This window comes from Puma concolor, chromosome B4, assembly GCF_028749965.1.
Source record: "Puma concolor isolate L17-30 chromosome B4, mPumCon1.1.hap2, whole genome shotgun sequence".
NCBI lineage: Eukaryota > Metazoa > Chordata > Mammalia > Carnivora > Felidae > Puma > Puma concolor.
The window spans coordinates 4516695-4538398 of NC_141673.1; the positions used below are offsets into that span (position 1 = coordinate 4516695).

The 21704-nt window shown below is 62.2% G+C and overlaps 1 protein-coding gene across 4 annotated transcripts in view; it reads left to right on the forward strand.

Annotated features, from left to right (window-relative positions):
- Positions 1-20892, forward strand: part of KIAA0930 (KIAA0930 ortholog) — a 39534-nt gene extending 18642 nt beyond the window's left edge. For 3 of the 4 annotated variants that reach the window (XM_086712033.1, XM_086712032.1, XM_086712034.1), the window contains exons 2-10: positions 5064-5215; positions 8897-9022; positions 9118-9195; positions 9551-9652; positions 10884-11024; positions 11388-11582; positions 14277-14439; positions 15716-15874; positions 16362-20892. In XM_086712033.1, the coding sequence (XP_086568159.1) occupies positions 5064-5215; positions 8897-9022; positions 9118-9195; positions 9551-9652; positions 10884-11024; positions 11388-11582; positions 14277-14439; positions 15716-15874; positions 16362-16402 (1157 nt within the window). In that variant the 3' untranslated portion in view covers positions 16403-20892. The remainder of the gene's footprint in view (positions 1-5063; positions 5216-8896; positions 9023-9117; positions 9196-9550; positions 9653-10883; positions 11025-11387; positions 11583-14276; positions 14440-15715; positions 15875-16361) is intronic. The other variant, XR_015253236.1, reaches the window with a different exon arrangement.
- Positions 20893-21704: the final 812 nt, after the last annotated feature.

Sequence of the window (21704 nt, forward strand, 5' to 3'; positions counted from 1 at the left end):
CTCGGGAAAGGCCACGTTGCTGAGAGAGATGTGCAAAGCAGCAGCGCAGAGGGTCCCCACGAACCCATATGTGGATGGAACTTTACAGCTTGCAAAGGACGCTCTGTTGGCCTCTCACCCCGTCCTCACCGTCAGTTCCGGGAGGGTGGCAGGTGAGACCCATCTTACGGATGGAGTCACTGAGGTTCAGAGAGGTTGCGTGAATTGGCTGCCTGGCTAGTGCGGAGTAGAGCTGGGACCTGAACTTGGGTGTGCCTGCAAATTCTGACACCGCACGGTGCCTGCAGGAGCCAGAATTCTCGCCCAGTCTGGACTCTCGACCCTAGCTTTGGACTTGGAGCGCGAGGTCTCCGAAGACTGGCGGGGGGAAGGGGGGGTCCCTTCTCCACCCCCGTCCATTCTCTCTCTTTCATCAGCCCTATGACATTCACCAAAAGTTGTACCTTCACGGGAAAAGGGGGTGTCCTCTTCCTGTTGACAATACTGGAAATAAAATAAAAGCAGAAGGGAAAAGATAGTCCCTATCGGGTCCAGCAGCTCCCGTCACTCTCGTTGTTTGCTTCTGGTACTTCCTTGTGGCCCCCCAGCTCTGGTCAGCGTGTCTGCGGCCGAAGCCCTGGGCTCTTCCCCGAACGTCGGATTACACGCCATCCTGGACCTGCTACAACTTTTTATTGACGTTACTGGGGCCTAATTCACGTAAAACAAACTGCACGTGTGTAAAGCGGAAGCCCTGATGGGGTTCGTGGCTGCGCGTACCTGGGGAGCCACCACCACGAGAGGCAGAACGTGTGGGGACACTGGCCGTTTGCTGCTTGTCCCTGCAGGCAGAAACCCGCGTAGCCGTTTACGCTTGTCTTCGGCAGGTCTGGAGATGCATCCCTAGCATTGTGTGGATCAGAGTTTGTTTTTACTTTCAGTAATAGGCCACTGACTGGCTGTGTCACGTCGGTCCGTTTTCCTGGCCTCCAGTTTGGGGCTGTCACGAATAAAGCTTCTAGGAATATCTGTGGCCCGGTGTTTACGTAGACACGTCTCATCTCTTGGGTGAGTACCTAGGAAGGGCTCAGTCATTGGCAAACACGTATGTTTGTAAGACCCCGCCAGTTTTTGTAAGTGGGATTTTTGTAAATACCAACCCTGCCCTCTTAAGAATGACAGCTCATTCTTTGTCATGGATATTTCATTACCAGTGGGATTAATGTTTTCCCACATTTTTGTTATGCTACCTCTTTGGGTGTTTCGCCCATGTAGCTGTTAGGGTCTTAGGCATTTCCTTCCATAACTTCTGTGATGTGAGTTCCTTCTATATTACGGACGTCTGTTGCTCAACTGTGGATTTCTGTCTCCTGGTTTTCGAGTTCCCTTTGATTTTCGTTTTGCTTCTCTGGGACACGAGGGCAGTTTCAAGCATTCTGGAGGACAGCTCTTGACCTTTGTGATTTCTCTTCCTGCTCTTTGACTTTGAGCGTCCCGGGCGTGGAGATGGTCTGGGAGTCTGTGCCACCGCCGTGTCGCCCGTGGCCCCCTTCTGGCGGCTGTCCTGGTGGTTCTTTGACTTGAACACCTCTCCCGCCTCCCGGTGGGACCTTCTTCACCTTGTGTTAGAGTGAGGTGTGCGGGGCTTTCCCTGACAGTTTGCGTTTCTTCCTGTGGGGCTTGTTGGGTTGGTACTAAGATAACGTTAACGATTAACGTTAAGATAATGTTAATGGCATCCGTGGCGTAAACTGAATTTCGAAGCCCCTTGTTCCGTTCAGAGCTCGGCGCTGGGTCTCCGAACTTGCACATGCGGGGCGCCTGGGGGCAGGCTGGGTGAGGGTCAGCCGTCTCCTCTTCTCTCCCATCGCACCTGCTCGGTGCACACAGTAGGCCTACCCGCCCCACACACTTGTCCTGCTTCTACCGTGGAGTCATTGCTTTGGGCCCTGGGGAGCCCAGCAAGTGGGGCTTCTCTGGGGCTTGTTAAGTCCGGGACCTGTGGCTGACAGAAGGTGGCCCGGGCTTCAGCCGGAGGGTCCTGACTGGGCCACTCCCCTGCTGTGGGCACCAGGGCGAGTTGCCCACCTCACTGAGCCTGTGAGGTTGGGATGAGCCATTAATTTTGCCAGCATTTATTGAGCGCCTCCTGTGTCCTCAGCTCTTTTCTGGGCTCCGAGATCTGGCGGTGACCGTGGTGACCCAGACGACGTCCCTGCTCCCGGGATGCGTTCCTACAGTGGAGGACAGACAGCAGCCAGAAGTGCAGACACCGGGGGCAGGATGGTCGTGATGCAGTTAAATAAGATGCGGTATGACAGGAAGAACCCTGAGGGCACGTTAGTAATACGGGGTCAGGAGAGGCTCCGTGATGAGGCAGCATTTCAGCCGTAACCGGAATGCAGCGAGGACCTGCCTGGACAGGGGTCCCAGGGCAGACAGGTGGAGGCGTGGGCTGGCGCCGGGCAGGGGCGGGACTGTCACCGGGGGGTTGTGGGAACTCTAGGTTTTGTTCTGAATTCCGGGGGAAGGTTCTAAGGGGGGCAGGAAGAGATCCTTCAGTAAAGATCCATGGCTGTGGTGTGGAGGGTGGGCTGTTGGCGGGGGGGGGGGGGGGGGGGGGGGGAGGGGGGAGTGCAAGTGGCAGCTGGTGTGTCCCAGCAGAGGTGGCGCTCGCTGGGGTTGGGGGTTGGGGGGAGAGGGGGGATGGCTGGGCACGTGGCACCCACAGACCGCTGCCGGCCACCAGGCTGCTGGGGGTTTGGTGGGGGGCATTTGCGTGCCGGGCCCAGCACCGTCCCCTCCGAGAGGTTTGGGTGTGGCCGGTGGAAAGTGGGGGACCCTGGAAGGGTGGGCTTTGGGCCGAGCCTTTGTACAAGGCGTGCACTACTAGCCGGCCGTCTGCTTCAGGCTCCGGGGCCTGCGGACTTTACTCCTGGGCCGGGGTGGACGGGGTGCGACCAGAGTGTTTTTAGCGCCGTGAAGCAGGGAAACGGGGGCCCCCTCGCCTGGCCCCCGCTGTGCCCCTCTACCAAGGGCAAACGGGTGCTTGTTTTGCGCCACCCCCGGAACTTTGCTCCTGAAGCCAGACTCCATCCCCCGCCTGGGAAGCCTTCCTTCCTCTGCACTCCTCGGGCACGACAGCTGCTTACCGGGCATCCGGGTCCTTCGTTCCGCCAGGTTGCCCAGCATAGCGCGGGGGCGTTTGTCAAGAGCCTGAGTGCGGGTCCGAGGGGTCTGCGGCTGCATCAGCTTCTAACTGTGAACTTGAGAGGGTCCTTGAACCTCCCGACGGTGGGTTTCTTCTCCTGTGCGGTGGGCGGTGAAGACAGGGCGCTGTGACTGCTGAAGGGCTCCCCCACGTGGGGCTCCTCGCCCACGACCCACAGGTGGCAGGCGCGTCACGAATCACAGCCGGTGGCCTGCTCGTCATCCCTGACACTGACTGGGTGCCCAGCTGGCACCGGGTCACTGCCGGGTGACTTGTGTCAGCACAACGAAAGGGATCCCCCGCGGAAGGACGCTGACAGCCAGCTTCTGCCTCTCCGTGGCAGGTGGCGGGGTTTTGAGCCGCGACTCCAGCAACTCACGGCCAGAGTTGCTTCTGGGGAGTTTTCCAGGGCTGACGGGGCGCCTCCCCTCGCCTCTGCAGGGCACCCGTAGTGCCTGAGGTCGGCGTGGTGGGAATTTCAAAGCAGTGATGACACCCGGTGGGCTTGGTTCCACCTGGTGCCGGTGAGCCTGGGGCCGACGGGGCAGGCTCCCTGACCCGGACCCCCGATCAGAAGGCCCCTTCTGTCTTCCTCCCTCTAGGAGCCAAGCAGGGCATGGGAGTGGGTGGGCCACAGACTGCGGGCGGCAGCCTGGCAGAGGGCAGAGGCTGGTTTGGAGCCCCGGTTCTTTGGTCTCGGTGTGGCTGAAATGAACAAAAGCCCGGGGTTTTCTGCGATTCAGTCTTCCAGAGCCTCACGGCTGACTCCACGGGAGACCACAGTCCTGTGTTGGGGGAGGGGGCCGGCACCGGCCGGCTCTCGGGTTCCCCATCTCTAGGGGTGGGGATTAGGTCTTTCTGGCATCCCAAACCCAGGATGAGGTCACAGTGGTGGAGTAGTTTCTGGAAAAGAGAGGAAGAAACCGGCAACAGTTTAATCTTTTGAGTTCGTGAGAAGCAGCCCTGTCGGGTACCTTGACATTTCGTCGGGTCTGCCCAGAAAGGAAGCCCACCGTCGTAGACCCCGCTCTGTGCCAGGCACGGGCTCTGTATGTGCCGCTTCCCGGGCAGCTCTCGGTCAGTCGACATTCGCTGTGAGGAACCTACGGACCAGAGAGTCCCAAACAGCCTGCCTGTCGTCACCCAGCAAGTGGCAGAGCTGGAGCGGGCACCCAGGTCTTTCCCACCAGAGCGCTTGAGCGACTTCTCGTGCGGGAAGGACGATGACAGATTTATGTATCCTGAAGAAAAAGTATTTGTAATGAAAGAAAGAGTCCCCCCCGAAGATCAGGCAAGAACAGATCTGGTGTGAAAGGCTCCGCTGCGTGCAGGGGTGAGGGAGGGGGTGGACGCCTTCCCTGCTTTGTGCCTGCGGCCGGGGCTGTTCCTTTAAGTCGGGTTCTCCGTGGGAACTGCCGCAGCCTGGGGTGGGGGTGGGGGATGCTGGCCGAGGGTGGTGCCAGCCTGCCTGAGCTCCCTCTGGAGCCTGAGCCGTAGTCAGCTCCCAGCCCAGACAGCGGTGACGCTGACTCTCCTCAGGGCCTCCCTTCCCTCCGAAGCTGCTGATTCATCCACGCTGAGTCGCCGGGGCTGTGGGGCTGGGAGCCGGGGCTCTCGGGCTCTGCTGGGTGGAGGCATTGGGCCTGCTGGGAGGTGTCCCTGAGCCCCCGTCCCCTGGCCGGGGTGGGGGTGGCAGTGAGGGAGCAGGGGGCTTAGCGCATCGCAGAGAGAGCTCCAGCAGATTTCCAAGCAGACATGCAGGTTGGGGGTTGGGAGTGCAGAGAAGGCGGGGGAGACAGGGCTTGGCCAAGGTCACACGCCAGGGCCGGGTTGGCCCGTCCTTTCTCAGTCTTCTCTGGCCTCCCCACTGCAGGGTGCTTCAAGGATGACCGCATCGTCTTCTGGACGTGGATGTTCTCTACCTACTTCATGGAGAAGTGGGCGCCACGGCAGGACGACATGCTTTTCTACGTGCGCCGGAAGCTGGCATACGCGGGCAGCGAGGGCAGCTTGGACGGAAGGAAGGTGAGCAAGCCCCTCCGGCCCCAGCCCCGCATCCCTGCGGGGTCCACTCTTAGCCAGCCGCGTCGGCCTCCCTGCAGTCCTCACACAGGTGATCAGGGGAAAGTGATACCCACGGAGCACCTGCTGGGCACCAGGGGCCGCGTGGAGACGGCCACACTCGCCCGCTGGTCTTCGTGACCCTGGAAGGGCAGAGGTTCCGTCACAATTGTCCCTTCGAGGAAGCAGGTTCAGAGGCGAGGTGATTTGGCCGGCATCTCCCAAAGGAGCAGAGATTTGACCCCAGGGGCCAGGGCCGGCCCTGGCTACGGGCAGGATGCCGCAGCTCAGAGATGATGTTGGCAGGTCTGAGCCCTTACCGCACAGCAGACACGTTACCTGTCGTGTCCTCCCCGCCACCGGACAGGTCAGACGGGGAGACCAAGGGCTCCGAGGCGACGTGACTCACCTAGGGCGTTCCCTCCACTAAACCGAAGTGCGTGGATGAGTTTGTAAGACAAACTTCGCACGTCTGTCTGTTTTTCAGAAACGTTGCTAGCTCGTAAAATGTTTAAGCGACCTGTATGCCAAACGTGGAAATGCGTTGTTTTCCTTTCTGCACCAAACTGGGAGGGCTGTGGAGGCGGGTCTGGAGCTCACAGACCCCTGACTCCAGGTGCAGTGGCCTCTGACCCCTCGGCCGCGGCCTGTGAGCTGTGGCCCGTGTATCAAGTGCGGGGAGCCCCCTCCCTGCCGTGTGCCTGTTGGGCGAGCGTGGCACTCACAGCATAGGTGTTCTGCGAACGGACAGGCCTGGTGGCTGCCGCAAAGGAGACGCCGTGATTGGGTGCTGGCAGCCTGAGAGCCGATGCAGGAGGACCCAGGGTTGGGCGGGGCCCTTGGGCATCCGCGTGGCGCGGCAGCCGGCTGTGTACCCGGAAGTGCGTCACACAGAGCCGGGCGACACGGTAAATCCGGTGACTGGAAGGGGCAGAAGTGGTCGGCAGAGGCCACTTGGGTGAGGTGAGTCTGCAAGGGTGGAAGGAGGTTCCCTAGCAGGAGGGGCGATGGCCCAAAGGGGGGGCCTGCAGCTGCGTGAAAGCCCCGTGCGTTCAGGTGGCCGTGGGTGGTAGTGTGCGGCCCGGGCACAGAAAGGTGGGAGACGAAACGAGGTAGGCGCAGGCCAGACCTTGTGGAGGCTGAAGGTCGTGGCCAGAAGTTGGGGCTGATCCCTGAAGCTCTGATAAAGTGAGGAGGGGGGTGTGGTCAGAATGCCACTTAGCAGGCTCTCGGGCTAGAGGGGTTGGAGCAGAAACGAGGGAGGGGTCAGGTGCAGGGGCACGACATCAGGTGGGGACGCAGGGGCGCAGTCAGTGGGCGGGGTGCAGGGGTGTGGTCAGCGGGCGGGGTGCAGGGAGGCCAAGGAAGTGGGCTCAACTAGCAGGGCTTCAGGTGACCGGATGTGGGCCAGGTCCCTGACTTGGGCCCAGGGTGAGTGCGGTGCCCTCACAGGAGGGGACGCAGGGGGACGGAGTTGAGTGTGGGGCAGGTTGAGTGCTAGGTGCCCGTGGGACATCAGACGACGATGTCCTCTGGTGGTGATCTCCTGTCTGAAAGTCAGGAGACAGGGTCTCGGGTCAGGACCACTGGCTCTGAGATGACACCTGGGGCTGTAGGCATGTGTGGGAAGTGGAGGGAGACTTTGAGGTGTGCCAGTCAGAGGGCCTGGGGCCGAGCTCTGAGCTAGCCTGAAGCCAGAGGGACCAGCAGGAGGCCCTGAGCGGATGGCTGGAGAGATGGGGGTCCCAGGAGAAGGGGGCATGGCCAGCGGGGACACGGGACCTGACGAGCCAAGTCCGGCAGGGTGAGAAGGGGGGCAGGGGGTGCCCTCCGGGAGGGACGAAGAGAAGGCCCCAGTTGGTGGAGTTGGCGGGGGCAGGTATTGGTGGAGAGGTCCATGAGCTGAGCACCTCGGGAGCCTGGCCCAGGGCTCCTCAGCCCCGGGTCACCACGCCCGCCCTGTTGGGGGGGGTGCATCTGGGAGATCCGCCATTCCGGCTTTGTCTCCCCGTGACTTGCCATGTGACTCTGGCCGATCAGTTCCTCCCCGGGGCTCAGCCTGTCCGGGGGAAGGGGGCTGGGCAGATGCGCACTAAGGTTAGGGTCCTCTGATTGCACACACCTGGGAGACCAGACGTGTGGGATGGTGTGACCACATGAGTCCCCTGGCAGAGAGGGTGGTGAGCACTGAGGGAGCCTCACTGGCTGTGACCCTCACTGTGGGCATGCTTTCCTCGCTCCGCGCAGCCCAGGGGCACAGGCTCACCTGAGAGGAAACGGGAACCACCAAGCATTCTGCCCAAGGGCACGCCGCCAGGGGACCGCAGGGCCGTGGCCTCTGCCCTCCAGCCGGCACCACTCTGGCCTGCCAGCCTCTGCTGGAGTTCACGTTGCAGACACTGGGAGTCTTTTCCCAAAAGCCACCTGCTCAGATCAGAGGCTCTAATAAGGATCTGAGACTCGCAGCTGGACCTTGAATTTTGGGGCCGGGGGAGGCCCCAGCTCTGGTTAGAGATGGTTTTCTCAGCCCTACCCAGCCTTGAACTCTCCGGGAGGCAGACGGGAGAACAGAGAGGCCAGGTCCCAGGCATGTTCCCAGGGGGGCCAGGTGAAGAGGTGGGAAGGAAAGTTTCTTGGATCCAGGACTGAGGAGTTTGGGGACCAAGTGCAAACTCTTGGGAAGGTTTGGGGAGCATGTGGCAAGTCCAGCTGCCCCCATGCTAGAATGTTCCATTGAACACCGCAGTGAGCAAATGCAGAGGCCCCTCCCCCTCCGCACTGGGAGCACAGAAGTGACTCAGACCTGGCCCTGCCCTCGGGGGGGCCTGCAGTCTATTGGGACACGCAGACGGCACAACCAGGGACACAGGGCGGTTGGTGCTGTTGTAGCGGGAAGAAGGGGGGGGGGCGGTTAGGGGGAGCCCACAAGAGAAGGTGGTGACACCTGGCCTCAGCATTGTAGGACAGAGTGAGGGGACCACGGTGGCCCAAGGGCATTCCCACTGGAGGGACCAGCACACGTGGAGCTGGAGGGGGCGCCAAGCACCTACCAGAGCGGACTGGGTGGCGTGTGTAGTGTTGGGAGGGCAGGGGGCGGGCGGCGATGTGGGGAGACCCTGCGGGCCTCAAGGGTGCAGGGTGGGCAGGGAGGGAAACACAGGGAGAACCGACAGCCATTCCCAGGCAGCCCCTCCGCCCCCACCGCCCAAAGGAACAGAAAGGGAGGAAAGCGCAGTGTGGGCGCTTCCGCGGCGGCGCCTGCGCGCTGCGGCTTCTCTGCGGCAAGCCCACCCCCTCCCCCTTCCTGCGGCTGAGCTGGTACCCGGTTGCCATAGCGACCCGCGGGGGGGGGAGAGGGGGGCTTCCGGCGCTCGGCCGGTGGTGGCGGGTGGCAGGGTGGACAGCCCCCTACAGGCAGGTTGCACGGAAGCCGTGTGGGTGGGACGGGAGGCTGGGCTCCCCACGTCCTGCTGCAGGGCCCGAGGGACCCCCCCCCCCCGCCCCCGGGGCGCACTTCTTGACCGCCCCGGGGTCGCATCGCTGGAGTCCGCGTCCGTGAACACCTGCCCACCCGGTAGTGGGCGGGGGTAGGGGGGGAAGAGCCCCGGAGGCCACGGCCAGGCTCATCCGTGCCCATCCTCGCAGCTGGCAGAGACTGAGCCCGAGGTGGACGTGGAGGTGTACCGGCGTGACTCCAAGAAGCTGCCGGGCCTCGGGGACCCTGACATTGACTGGGAGGAGAGCGTGTGCCTGAATCTCATCCTGCAGAAGGTACAGTGGGGGGCGGGGCTCCCTCAGGAGGGCTGTCTAGGCACCGAGGGACAGCAGACCCCTCCACGCATGCCGTCCTGCGCGCTCTCTTCCAGCTGGACTACATGGTGACATGCGCCGTGTGCACGCGCGCCGATGGGGGGGACATCCACATCCATAAGAAGAAGTCCCAGGTAAGCAGTGGGGCTGAGGGCCCGCGGGCCTCCTGACGGCCAGCGCAGCCCAGAAGTGGCAGCCACCGGCTGCTCAGGGTTTTGGTGGGGGGACACCACCCGCCCCCTCCTCCTTCCCTGCCTCGAGGTGAACGTCTGACCAGAAAGCCACGCGGCTCCTGGGGTCCTGTGTCGCCTGCAAGGAGCTCACAGAACCAGGTCGTCCCCAGCAGCTCCTTGCGGAGCGACGTAGGACCTGACCTGGCTTTGGCCTGGCCCTGAGCAGCGTGACCACAGCGACCTGTCCCTCGAGTGGCTGTGGGCCTGGGTGCGGGGGTCGGGCCTCGCTCAACCCTCCACATCTCCTTCCTTTCAGCAAGTGTTCGCGTCCCCCAGTAAACACCCCATGGACAGCAAGGGCGAAGAATCCAAGATCAGCTACCCCAACATCTTCTTCATGATCGACAGCTTCGAGGAGGTGAGCCACACGCGCCCAGCCATGTCTCCCCTCGGGCTCCCGGTCAGGGGCGCGGAAAGCTGGCCTCCCTGGGGCCTCACGTGCTTGCAGACAGGCGAGGGCGGTCCCGATCCGACCCCTGCGGCTCCGCCTCTTCCTGGTGCTGGACTTGGGGCCGGGGGGCCCCCCCTAGCCCTGAGCCTGTTTTCTCATCTGTGAAATGAGCGCCACGATCATGCGTCCTACTTACCTTACCCGTCAGGGTCGAAGATCAAACGAGCGCATGGGTGGAAAGATGCGTCATGAACGCCTATAAAAAGGGCTGCCCGGGCAGGAGTCATTAGTGTCTCCGTGAAAACTCCAAATAAGTGCCTCCCCGCCTTGGGATGCTAAGACGTCAGGGGGGCCGGGCTTCGGAAGTTTCTGGGCCAGTCTGGGAAAACTGGGACGCGCGGCAGAAAGTGACTCACCCGGGGAGCACCGGGCGCACCTGCCCCCACTCCGCTCCTGCCCAGCTGCTCTCCTCCTCCGAGGTGCTTGTACTCGCCTGCAGGTGGCCAGGACCCCAGGGAAGGCTCGCAGGGAAGGGAGCACATGTTGCGGGGTCTCACCTCAATTTCACGGCGCCTTGAAGCACCACCTTAGTTAGGCTCAGGGGACGAAGTGCCCTCTCCAGGCTCGCACAGCCCGTGCGTGGCACAGCCGAGATTTGAACCTGAGTGTGGGTGACCTGGAAGCTGGGTCTGCGCACCAGCTCCTGGAGCAGTGACAGGATGCAGAGCCCCCTGTGGACCGGTCTCCCAGGTGGATGGCCACTCTGGGTGCTCCTGAGGGCAGGGGTGGGGCGGCTGGGGCTGGGTGCCCGAAGCCAGAGGGAAGGACACGCTGGACAGCGGGATGGACAGACCACGTGCGCCATTCAACTCCAAACTCCACGTGAGGGCATGCGATGAGCGTCATCGTCCTCCCAGTGGCCAGGAGGTGGTGCATCCCCTTCCTGTCCCAGAGTCACTGTTGTGAACCTCCCCCCGCCATGGTTAGGCCGCCCCTGTGCTGGTCCCTGTGCCACAGGGGCGGGGCTGCGGCCCTGGGCGAACAGCGTGACATCTGTGTCCCCTGCCGGATGGGAGCTTCTGAGCAGTCCTCCTGGCGGCCCCGGGCAAGGGAGGGGTGGTGGCCTGGGAGGCAGCCATTGGTTTGGGAGGTGGGCAGCTGACACTTGTCCCCTCTCCTCCTCTGTGCCCCATCCCAGGTGTTCAGCGACATGACAGTGGGGGAAGGAGAGATGGTCTGTGTGGAGCTGGTGGCCAGTGACAAAACCAACATGTTCCAGGGTGTCATCTTTCAGGGCTCCATCCGCTACGAGGCACTCAAGAAGGTGTATGACAACCGAGTACGTGTGTGGGTGGCCCCGCGGCCCCTCTGTCCTGGTCCGGCTCCGCCTGGTGCCGTCCCCGCCCCTCCTCCGCACCTGTGGCCCCGCGCGCCTCTAGGTGCTTCGGGGCCTGCGTTAATGTTCCTCCTCGCTGATCCGGGCACGCTTGATCCGAGGGACAGGAGGCCCCACCCCGAGTGCGGACACTCCTGAAGCCGGCCCTGGCTGGAGGGAACGGGGAGGAACCGGGTGGACAGGCCGCTGTCTTGCAGCCGGACACCGTCCTGAGGCCGGCCCCTCCCAGGACACTAGTGACTTGTGTCCCCAGGAAGAGCCCATCCCTCCGTGCGCTGACTCAGGCCGTCCCCCGCCTGCCCACAGGTGAGTGTGGCTGCCCGCATGGCACAGAAGATGTCATTCGGCTTTTACAAGTACAACAACATGGAGTTTGTGCGCATGAAGGGGCCCCAGGGCAAGGGCCACGCTGAGATGGCAGTCAGCCGTGTGTCTACTGGTGACACATCCCCCTGCGGGACGGAAGAGGACTCCAGCCCGGCCTCACCCATGCATGAGCGGGTAAGGGCTGCACAGCTCGGGGAGGGGCCTCCCGTCCCTCGGATCCGCTTCCCACCGCCTCCCTGGTCCTTACAGCCCCCCGGTGAGGTAGGTGGCATCACCCCACCCCTCGGGTGAGGAGGCCGGGGTTCAAAGAGGGCAGTGACTTGCCCAAGGTCACACAGCAGGTCCGTGCGTGGGCCAGCTTCCCTGAACTGCCAGCTGCAGCTGGGCTAAGCCTAAGGGGAACCCGGGCTGGTCCTGGCACCTGCCTCCGGGGACACGCTGGCCGAGCGTGGGCACACAGCCAGCCTTCCCTGGGGACTGCCTTGGGGATGACGATGAGTTAGCCTCTCCTCCTGCCCTGTGAGGATGAGCGGGAGAACGCGAGGTCCCGGAGCCGCCCAGCTCTTCCCTCGGCCTGGCCCACCGGTTTACCAGGTGTCGTTCATGTCGAACTCTAGCAGCAGCCCGTGGGTAGGCATGGGTGTTCCTGTCTGCTTGCCGGATTTACTGGCGCTGCCCTAGGTCACACGGCTCTCGGGTGGCAGCACGGAGCCTTTGAACCCCGCTCTTTCTAGGCCACCGTCCTTCCGCAGGGGTGGGAAGCCGAGGTCGGTGGCAGCTGTATTCCCAGGGCCTCCCGTGGGGCCCAGGGCTCGGGCGGGAGAAAGTCTGCCACCCGCTGGCTGCTTTTGCCCCGCTCGGGGCTGTGGGTCTTGGCAGGGGTGAGGTGAGTGAGGGTGCCGGGGGCCGGGAAACAGCTTTCGCCAGCCCGCCTCCAGGAAAGGACTTGGGGTGAGACACCGTGGGCTGGAACCCGGGCACCGCTGCTCGCGTGACCTGGGACCAGTCTCTTCCCATCCAGAAGCGGGGAGCCCCGCGGTGGTGGGAGGCTCAGAGTTGCTGCTGAACACAGGACACCTGACTCGGGCGTCACCACTGGCTGTTGACCTGCTTGGGAGAGTGACTCTGAAGGGCGTAGAACGCCCTTAGTGCTGACGTGCCCGAGATGAGGAAGCCTGTGTTTGCTACGCTTCTTAGTGTAAAACTGTTAGCTGCGCATATGCCCAGGCAGCCAGATAGCAGGTGTCTCTCTCTCCTTCGTAGCCCTTTTGGTTTTGTTCCTTCTGCAACGGATGTGTTTGAGAAGCAAAATAAACATAATAAGTGCTATTTTTTTTTTTTTTTTTACCAAGACCAGGGTGGGGGTTCCAAGCGGAGGCTTCCCCTATCCGTGAAATAGAGGCTGTTGATAGATTTCTGAGCTGACGGCGGAGAAAAGGAGTCTGACTCCTCTCCCCGGCCCTGCAGAATGTGTACGTGAAAGTCCTCGCGAACAGAGAGATGTGTTACTGGACTTGCCCGAGTCTTGCTGTTCCCATCCATCGAGTGGCAGTGACAGTCCCTCCCTCCCGGGGTGGTAGTTGGGGGAGAAGGAGAGGGCACCTGGCTCAGAGTCTCAGGGAGGCCCCGGGTCGAGGGAAGGGACCCGCCAGGGTCATGCAGGTGCCGGTGGCGGGGCCTGACCTCCTGGGGACTGCTCCGGCCCCCCCGCCACCTCTGTGCTTCCTGCCGCTTGCCCCCCTTTACCAGAGGGGTCCTTTGTAACCAGCTCATGACAAATACAGACTGTGTGTGTATTGTGGTATCTGGTGTTTTGTTTTGTTTTTTCTATCTTTTAAAAACCTTCCCTGGCTTGTGGGAGGACCGTCTGCAGCCCAGCGGCCGCCGCGACTTTGCTGGATGTCGGAAGCCGTGACGAGGAGGCTGATGGGGCTCCTGAAGTCTCAGTCCCAGCTCACGTTGTTCCTCAGATTCTTGTTTGCGTGGGGAGGAGGGAGGAGATGGGCCAAGTTCCCTCTGCCTGGAACGCCCTTCCCCCCCTTCTTCACCTGGCGAACTGCTACTCGTCCTTCAAGACCCATCTCAAGCGGCGTCTCCTCCAGGAAGCCTTTCCTGATGTCCCAGGCTGTCGACCCCTTTTGCTCTGTGCCCCCCTGTGTCCTGTGCTTCCCTTTTTGTGTCTCAGCAGCCAGCATTCAGTCTGTGGTTGTCGCTTTCCGAGTGTGTCGCCCCCACAGCAGACTGTGAGCTCCTCGAGGGCAGGGCCCGGTGTTGTGTGCCTGTCTGTCCCTTGTGCTGCGCCTGCCTGGCCCCGCGTGGGTGTCCAGAACGTTTGGTGCCTGAGTGGTGTGGTTACGAGAGACGAGGGGACGGAAGCGTTGGCTGCTTCGCCATTGCACTTCCTCGAAAGGGTGCGGGGGCCGAGAGGGACGGGGGCTTATCAGCCGAGAAGAAATTGGGGTGAAGAGCTTAGGAGGCCGGAGACCTGGGTTGAACCCTGGTTTTGACCCCCTCTTGCTGGGTGACCTTGGGCGGGTCAAGGTCGCTGTCCCACCCTAGTTTACCGATCTGTCCGACGGGGCTCCCGTCTTGCGGATTGGTTGGGAAGCTTGCGTGGATCCGTGTGCCGTGGCAGGGGGCTCGGGCAGCGTCCGCAGCCAGGCTCTGTGCTGGCCGGTGTCTGGGGCCCCTATGGGGCCCCTGGCCCCCCCTGGGGCAGAGCTGGCAGCGAGGTCCTCCTGCCCTCCCTCGAGCTGGACCGGCCCCCGGTGCCCGCCTAGCCCCAGGAAGGCCCGCCCTCCGGTGGGTGGGGTCGGGGCCCTCCCGGGGTCCCTGGGCTGCCCCGTGACTGCGGCTCTTTGTTCCCAGGTGACCTCCTTCAGCACGCCCCCCACCCCGGAGCGGAACAACCGGCCCGCCTTCTTCTCCCCGTCCCTCAAGAGGAAGGTGCCCCGGAACCGGATCGCTGAGATGAAGAAATCTCACTCGGCCAACGACAGTGAGGAGTTCTTCCGGGAGGACAACGGAGGGGGTGAGTGCGGCCGTTTCTGCCCGGAGGGCCAGCCGCGGCCGTGTCTCCTCGCGGTTCGGTCCCTCGTCCCTCGTCCGCAGCTGGAGAGCCGGCGGGCGCCCGTCAGGGCTGGGGAGGAGCTGTGGACGGGCAGACGGCCAGACAGAAGTCCCTGCCCCGAGGAGCTCCCGCTCTGTGGGGAACAGGAGGCACCGTCGGTTTGCAGACTTTTCCGGATGTTGATGGTGTGACTGTTGCACACGGAGGGTCCGAGAAATCCTCGCCTAGTGGGAGGCGAGCTCTCTGATTGATTCCTGCAGTCGGTGACTTCAGGCCGCCGCTGTGCTCCTCCTCAGTGCCCTCCCTCTAGAGCCTGCACGGGGGTGACCGTCAGGGTCTCCTCAGGGCCCACCTCCCCGCCTGTGGTGACCGGGCGTCTCTGCCTGGGTCTGTGGGGGCCCCATCCAGCCCACTCGTGCCCAGCAGAGTCTCCCAGCTGCCCCGCACCTCCCACCGTCTCCCCGGCCAGGGCAGGCCCGGCAGCCAGCGAGCCCCACGCCGCGAGGGCGGGAGGCACCCCATCTAAGCGGCGGGAGGCCATCGGAAGGTTTTAAGCAGGGAGTGACGGAATCGGATGTGGAGGCTCGAGTAGCACTGAGCGGTCCCTGCAGGGAAGGGGCTGTAGGAGGCAGGCTGGCTCCCGGAGATGAGATGTGGGTGCTGGGCACCGGGCGCGTGCCCTGCAGGGGTGAAAGGGGGGGCCCCTGGCCGGAGCTGGGGCCGTCCTCGTTCCGAGCGCCAGGGCCCAGAGACAGAGGGCCCCAGCCTCGACCTGCTCGTGTGTGCTTGGGCAAAGCACCCTCCCCACCTTGGCTCCTTTCCAGATCAGTAGGGAAGGGCCGGTAGGCACCCCAGCCTGCCTCCCTGGGTGATCCATCAGAGCGGGTGGGGCCTCCCAGCCTCGCCCTGGGCCCTGCACGCTGGTGGCCCACTTCCGGTGACAGATGGGCCACGGGGAAGCAGAGAACACGGGGGGGGACGATGAGCCAGGCCCTGCAGAAAAGACTGTCCGGGATGGGGAAGGGGGGTCAGGGACGGCTGGAGGGGCGGGCAGGAGGGAGTGGGGCAGCCACAGGCCAGGGGCGGGCAGCTCTGCGGTAGGTTGGGGCACGGAGGGGCTGGCGGTCAAGGGCCCAGGCTGCGGCAGAGGCCGCACCGGCCCCTTAGGCAGCCGCCTGCGGTGGGGGGTGCTCCCCTGGTCCTCCCAGGGGCCCTGACTCGGCCTTCTCCCCTGCAGCGGATCTGCACAATGCCACCAACCTGCGGTCTCGGTCCCTGTCTGGCACGGGGCGGTCCCTGGTTGGGTCCTGGCTGAAGCTGAACAGAGCGGATGGAAATTTCCTTCTCTATGCACACTTGACCTACGTCACTTTGCCGCTGCATCGGATTTTAACAGGTAACTACGCTGCTGGAGGCCGAAAACCGGATGGCTTTTTTGTAGCCGACCTGAGACCTGCTCCTGGGGCTGTCCTTCTCCGTCCTGTTGTTTCCAGCCCAGAGCCCATCAGCAGGTGTCCGTGTTGGGTTCTCGGCCTCCCGTCGAGGCCTGTGGATGGGGCCCCTTCTCACAGCTCTCTGGAGGCTCCTCCTGTCCCCCTTGGGTGACTGCGGGCCCCTGGGTGTGAGCCACGGGTGGGCGGGGCGAGGCGCCTGGGGCCGGGCAGGGGCTCCAGACTCGGGCTGGCCTGTACCGGAGCCCCACTTCCCCCCCCCCCCCCGCCATGGCTGGGCCGTGCAGCTGCTCCGAGGCCGGTTCCCGGTCTCGCGGCCCCGGGAGGGCGCGCGAGGAAACGCGTGGAAGTACTTGGCGGGGACTGCCCGCGGAAACGGAGCGCTCGGGGTATTCACCTCCTGGTCTCGCCCGCCCCCTCCCGCCGCCCTAGACATCCTGGAGGTGCGGCAGAAGCCCATCCTGATGACCTAGCCGTGTGCAGAGCCCGCGCGGAGCCCCCCCAGCCCTGCCCGGCCCCGGGCGTGCTGCCAAGTGCCTACCCGTCCACCGCCACCGGGGTCTTCTGTGACAGCCCAGCCAGGCGGGGCCGCTCGACTCCGGGGGCCGGGGCCGACTCCACGAACACCAGCCCAAACTGAAGTGCCTCTTTCTCCTCCCCTGCTGGCTCTGCTCCCGCCCCTGTGCCCAGCCGCCATCATGCCCCCCCCTCCCCCGGCCCCGGCCCGTCTCTGGGGGGCCCTCGGCACCCAGAGAGGCCCAGAGACGCCAAGAGGCTGTAAGAGCAGAGGAGCAGCCGGCGCCCGGCGTGTGTCCAGACCTACGGATCCGACGTTCACGCTCGGACAGACCGCAGGTGGAGAGACCCCCCCCCTCCCCCCACCCCGGTCGGGGGCACTCAGTGTGTCGGACCATCAACGCTTCCCCGAGGAGAACTGGCTTCAGAGTCTGTCACGCTGTACCGGTGAACTCCGGCGTCCGAGTTAGTCCCAACCCGTCCGCCCTCCCTCGTTCACCGCTTGGTTATAAATGGGTTACCGCGAGGTTTTAAACGGGGCACGTGGCTGTTGAGGGTTTTGCCCTGGGCTGGGAATACCTCACCCCACGCCTGGTTCCAGAAAGGCCTCGAGCTGAGCAGACAGGCCCCGATCCTGCCAGAACGGCCTTTGCTTCCAGCCAAAGAGCACCACCAACACACACACCTCCGCCTTGGAGATAATCCCGCTCTGCGCCTCGGCTGGCGTGACCCGCAGAATTTGGACTCTGAGGGCAGGTGGGACGGCTCGGTCGTCAGAAGAGTGTTTTGGGGGAGTGCGGTGGAGTCGGCCCCCTCCCGGGAAGGTTCTGGGTAGAACCTCCATCCCATCCCAGGGCCGGGGTTGGGGCGGGGGGAGCTGGGAAGGGGATGGGGTGTTTCCCGGAGCTCGTTTCCTTTGACTGAGTGTGCTGGTCCCGTTTCTCAGACCAGCTCACTGAGGCAAAGCAGAACTGGCCTCCACGCGGCTGGTCTGGTGGGTTGGCGTGAGCGGCCTGGTTCCGGCTGGAAGGAGTCCTGCCGGTGATGACAAACCACGAGCCTTCTCCAGAGCGGAAGCGTGTGCCCTGCCCCCATGGGAATAAACTGTAAGCTGGGTCTCTGTCGCCACGTTGTTTTGTTTGAAGTCCCCAGGAACACGTGAGGGTTTCCAGTCGTGCGTAGAGATCCTCTCTGCGAGGAGAGAAGGGGCCGGAGGGGCTCGCCCCCACCTGTTCTATTCTGCGCACACTCCAAGGGTTTGCGCTGGGCTCTGGGAACAGGGGCTGCTTTGGGGCTTTCTCTAGATTTTGTATGCTGTTATTAAAAGCAAGCTATTGCGTTTCATTCTGCCTCAGTTTGCCCACCTGTACAATGGGGCTGATACCACCTACCTCACTGAAGTCTCCAGGGTTGCAGTGTACGACTGGGTCGGGCGGCCACCCTGCACGGCTCGGCTCGGGGGTAGACCTGGGATGCCTTCCCGCCCCCCAGCACCCGTGTGTGTGTGTGTGTGTGTGTGTGTGTGTGTGTGTGCCGGGGCTGGGCTGGAACAATCTCGCATTCTTGGCAGCGCCCAGCTCCTGCTTGGCTGTATCCCAGCTGCCTCAGGACTTTGCGTTCCGGAGCAGTGTTTCAGGACAGCACAGAGCCGGGCCTCGCCCCTCAGACCCCTGAGCGCGGCCCCGTGTTCCAGGAGTACTCTCCGGGGGACCCAAACGCTGTCCCCCAGTTTGTGTCTAGGGTGGCTAAAGTACAGCTTTTTCTTCGGGAATTTTTTCCTCCCTGGTCATCTGGGGTCTTAAGACTCTGGAACTCAGGTCTCGGGAGAAATACGGTCCTGACGTCTCTCCCGTGGAAGAATGAGGTAGCTCCCACGCAGAAGTCCAGAGGGGCACGAAAGGGTCCCCCCCCCGCCGGAACCAGGCCCTGAGGCTCAGCCCCCGCTCCTGGGGGCCCCTGGGCACACCAGATGCCTCCTCCGTAAGGTGACACACGTGAGTTCTGCCCGCGTCACAGGCGAGCTGAGGGTTAGTGATGGTACCGTGCGCGTACAGGTGCTTGGCGGGTCCTAGAAATGTGTGCAACGGTGGTGTTTGGAGACGACCCCTCATCTGTGACACACACGAGCGGATGCACACGATGGTCTGGCTGTTTTCTATCCAGCACGAAGGTGGCGCCAGCCTGTGCGGGCACCGTGCTGTCGTCACGCCCAGCCTGCAGGCGAGGAAACCGCATAACGACAGCCGGAGTCCCATCCAGGCAGCCGGCCCTGGCCGTACCGCACCGTGACAGACGGACACGCGTCGTGGAGGCCACCTTTCTCGATCTTTGCAGGACATGCTGGTTTTAGAAGCACTTGGTAGCTGGGCAGTAAGCTGTCCCCCCGAGGCTTATTTTTTCAAAGCGACCAACATCAGTGGCAAAGTAACAGTAACAAGGGACAGGGCCGAGACCGGGGCCCCAGCGCCCTGGTCCTGCTGTGTTCCTGGCGTTGGTACGGTTTGCCTTCTCGCAAGGCCATCTTGCGTTTTGCTGGAAGCGTGCCCGTCTCCTGTGTAACGCGGGGATGACCAGAGCACGCGTGCATTTCTCAAATGGGAACTGGAGTCAAAGTACAGCTTTCCTGGGAAGAAACGAGGCGTCGCTTTTTGGGCCGTGAACGAGAATGTTCTCTCTTGACCAGAAATGTCACGGTCCCAGAGTCGATGGACGGTGTGTCGCCTCCACTCCACCTGTTAGCGCCTCCAAAGCTGCGGGAGCGTTTGGTCTCCCACGCAGAGGTCTTACAGAAACTGCCTGTTGCTTCTACAAACAGCCGAGGCTCAGTATGTCAGAAAAAGAATATTATTTATGATATTACATAGTCAACAAAGAGCAACAAATAAGAAAACGAGGAAAATATTCTGCCGCCCAATCAACTTGCAGACGGAAGGGTTTTCCGAAGAGCCCCGTTCTTGCCAACGTTTGGGCTTTTCAAGGACCGTGAACAGACCCTCAGAAATGAGGTTTCTGTTCTACACGGAGCAGTGGCAGTGAACCACACGGAGGCTTGTTGCTGGTTTCCTCACATAGAGTCTAGCCAGTAGACCCTATGGTGAAACTTTTTTCTCCCCCGTTAAAAGACATTCCAGAAGGTGGGCCCTGTGCGGTCGGTAAATTCTAACGACTGACGTGACTGCATTTGACCCTGTCATAATTTGGAGGTCTGGAGGCGCTGGCCGAGATTCTTTAAAGGCGTCCCACGTTAAGAGGCTGCCAGCGTTTTCCATGAGCCTGGATAGCTTCTGCCCGGGCATGTGTTCTGGGCGGTTTTGCACATCAGCGAGAATGGGGGTTTCATAGCCAGTTTCAAGCCCAAGTATCTTTTGACATGACGTTGATTCTTCCTGTTCAGGCTGCTTCTCGTCTCTGTAGCAGAAAGCAGAATTCTCTTAAAACACATCACCCTGACGGGGACGCAGGCTCCGGGAGAGAGGGAGGCAAGGGCCGGCCGACACCTCCCCCAGAGCGTGAGCCTGAAGTGACCTCCCGGTCCCGTGGCCTGAGTCGGCCTGGGTGTGGGGGGGGGGGGGGGGGTCACCTCTGGCTGCTTTCCTCTGTTCTTTTCCACCTGGTGTGGCACTGACCTGGTCCTCGGGGGGAGAAGGGAGTCCTCTGGCCTTTTCTCTGAACCTCCGGAACGAACAGCCTGGAGAACCCCTTGGTTCCCACGCACAGAAGCCAGGCCGCCAGGCTGCCGAGGGGCCTGGGGCGGGGGTCAAAGCGCCACGGCGGGCAGCCCCCCGAAGTGGAGGAAGCCGCAGATGCACGGAGTTAGTTTGCGGTTTTCCTCAGTCCCCAAGGCAAGCGGGCACCTTTATTTCTGCAGCTCCGGTCCTGACGCACAGGAGACCAGACGTAACGGTGATGCCCCAGCTCTGCCGAGGTGGCAGCGGCGGGAAGCTTTCAGTCCTTCTTACCTTCCTTGTGCTTTTACGCACGTCCTCAGCTCGCAGGGGGGGGCGGGCGGGTTTGGTGTAAATAGGGACCTTTTCTGGTTTCCAGACGGACTCTGTGTGTGAGAGTACTCAACCCTGCAAAGAAAACCTGTTGAGATTCTTTTTCACGACCTTGAGGCTTGAGTAACGTGGTTTCTACAAAACCTGTTTTAGCAAAAACAGCACGACGGCATCATTGGACACGTTAGGATCTGACTGTCCGTGGCGTTTCCATAGCAGCAGCAGCGGCAGCTTCTGGGCCACCCATCTTCGGTATACAGAAACCATTTCTGAGCAGCTCTTGGTTGGCTGTGAGCTGTGCTGTGCGGGTTTTGCATTTCTGTTGAAGGTTGATTTGCATGTTGGATATTAAATTTCTTTTTCCTCCGTGTTTTCCTCCAGTGGATCTGTACTTGGTTATTTTCTTTTCCTTAATGGGAATTTCAAATTAAATACGGATATTATAGCAATTCGAGAAACTCGGTGATTGAACCTTAATTTGCCTCCCCCCCCCCCACCCCGCCAAAGATTTCTTCTTCAACTGTTTTTGGAGCTTTCACACGAATTCCTGTTTTGTAAGTGTCGGAGCCGGACAGCATCCACCCCAGGGCCCCGGCTCCTGGAAGCTGGGGACTCAGGCCCGGGACTGGCGTGCCCGGGGCTTTGGTTTAGGCAGAGGTGGTTATCTGCAAAAACAAATCCCAAGAGACATGTCTCTGGTTTAGCTCCAGTCCCCGTGAAGCAGTACACGCCCTTCCACCACACCATCAGATTTCCCACACTTAATTTCTAGAGAAACTCTTAAAAAGCCCTCGTGGCAGCAGGAACGTGACTAGGGGCAGAGTGAGGGGTCCCAAGTTCAGGGACAGGCTTGCAGGCTCTCGACAGGCTGCTCGGCCTCCGGGAAGATGGCTTTCTGGGCCGTGGCTCTCTGTTGCCTTGAGACTCTGCAGTTAATCACGCTGAGTGGAGCGTGTTGCCTGTTTTCAAGTGGGCTCTACCCGCCAGAGGTTGAGGCGGGCCGGTCGCAGACGTTGGCAGCCTCTGCGTCTCGGGGCTTTTTGTTCCCACGCGCCAACAGACTCTCAGTTGGGTCTAAGGTGCAGAGCACGCGTCAGCTCCCACGGTGGGAAGCAATGGGACAGGAAGTGGAAACGGGAGGGGGGCCTGAGAGGAGCACACACGCAGATCCAGAAATATGGCGAGAACGGTCACATCGGTGACCCCTCTGACAGTCTTCATGTTCAAAACATCTGCACCAGAATTTTCGGAGGCAGCATCA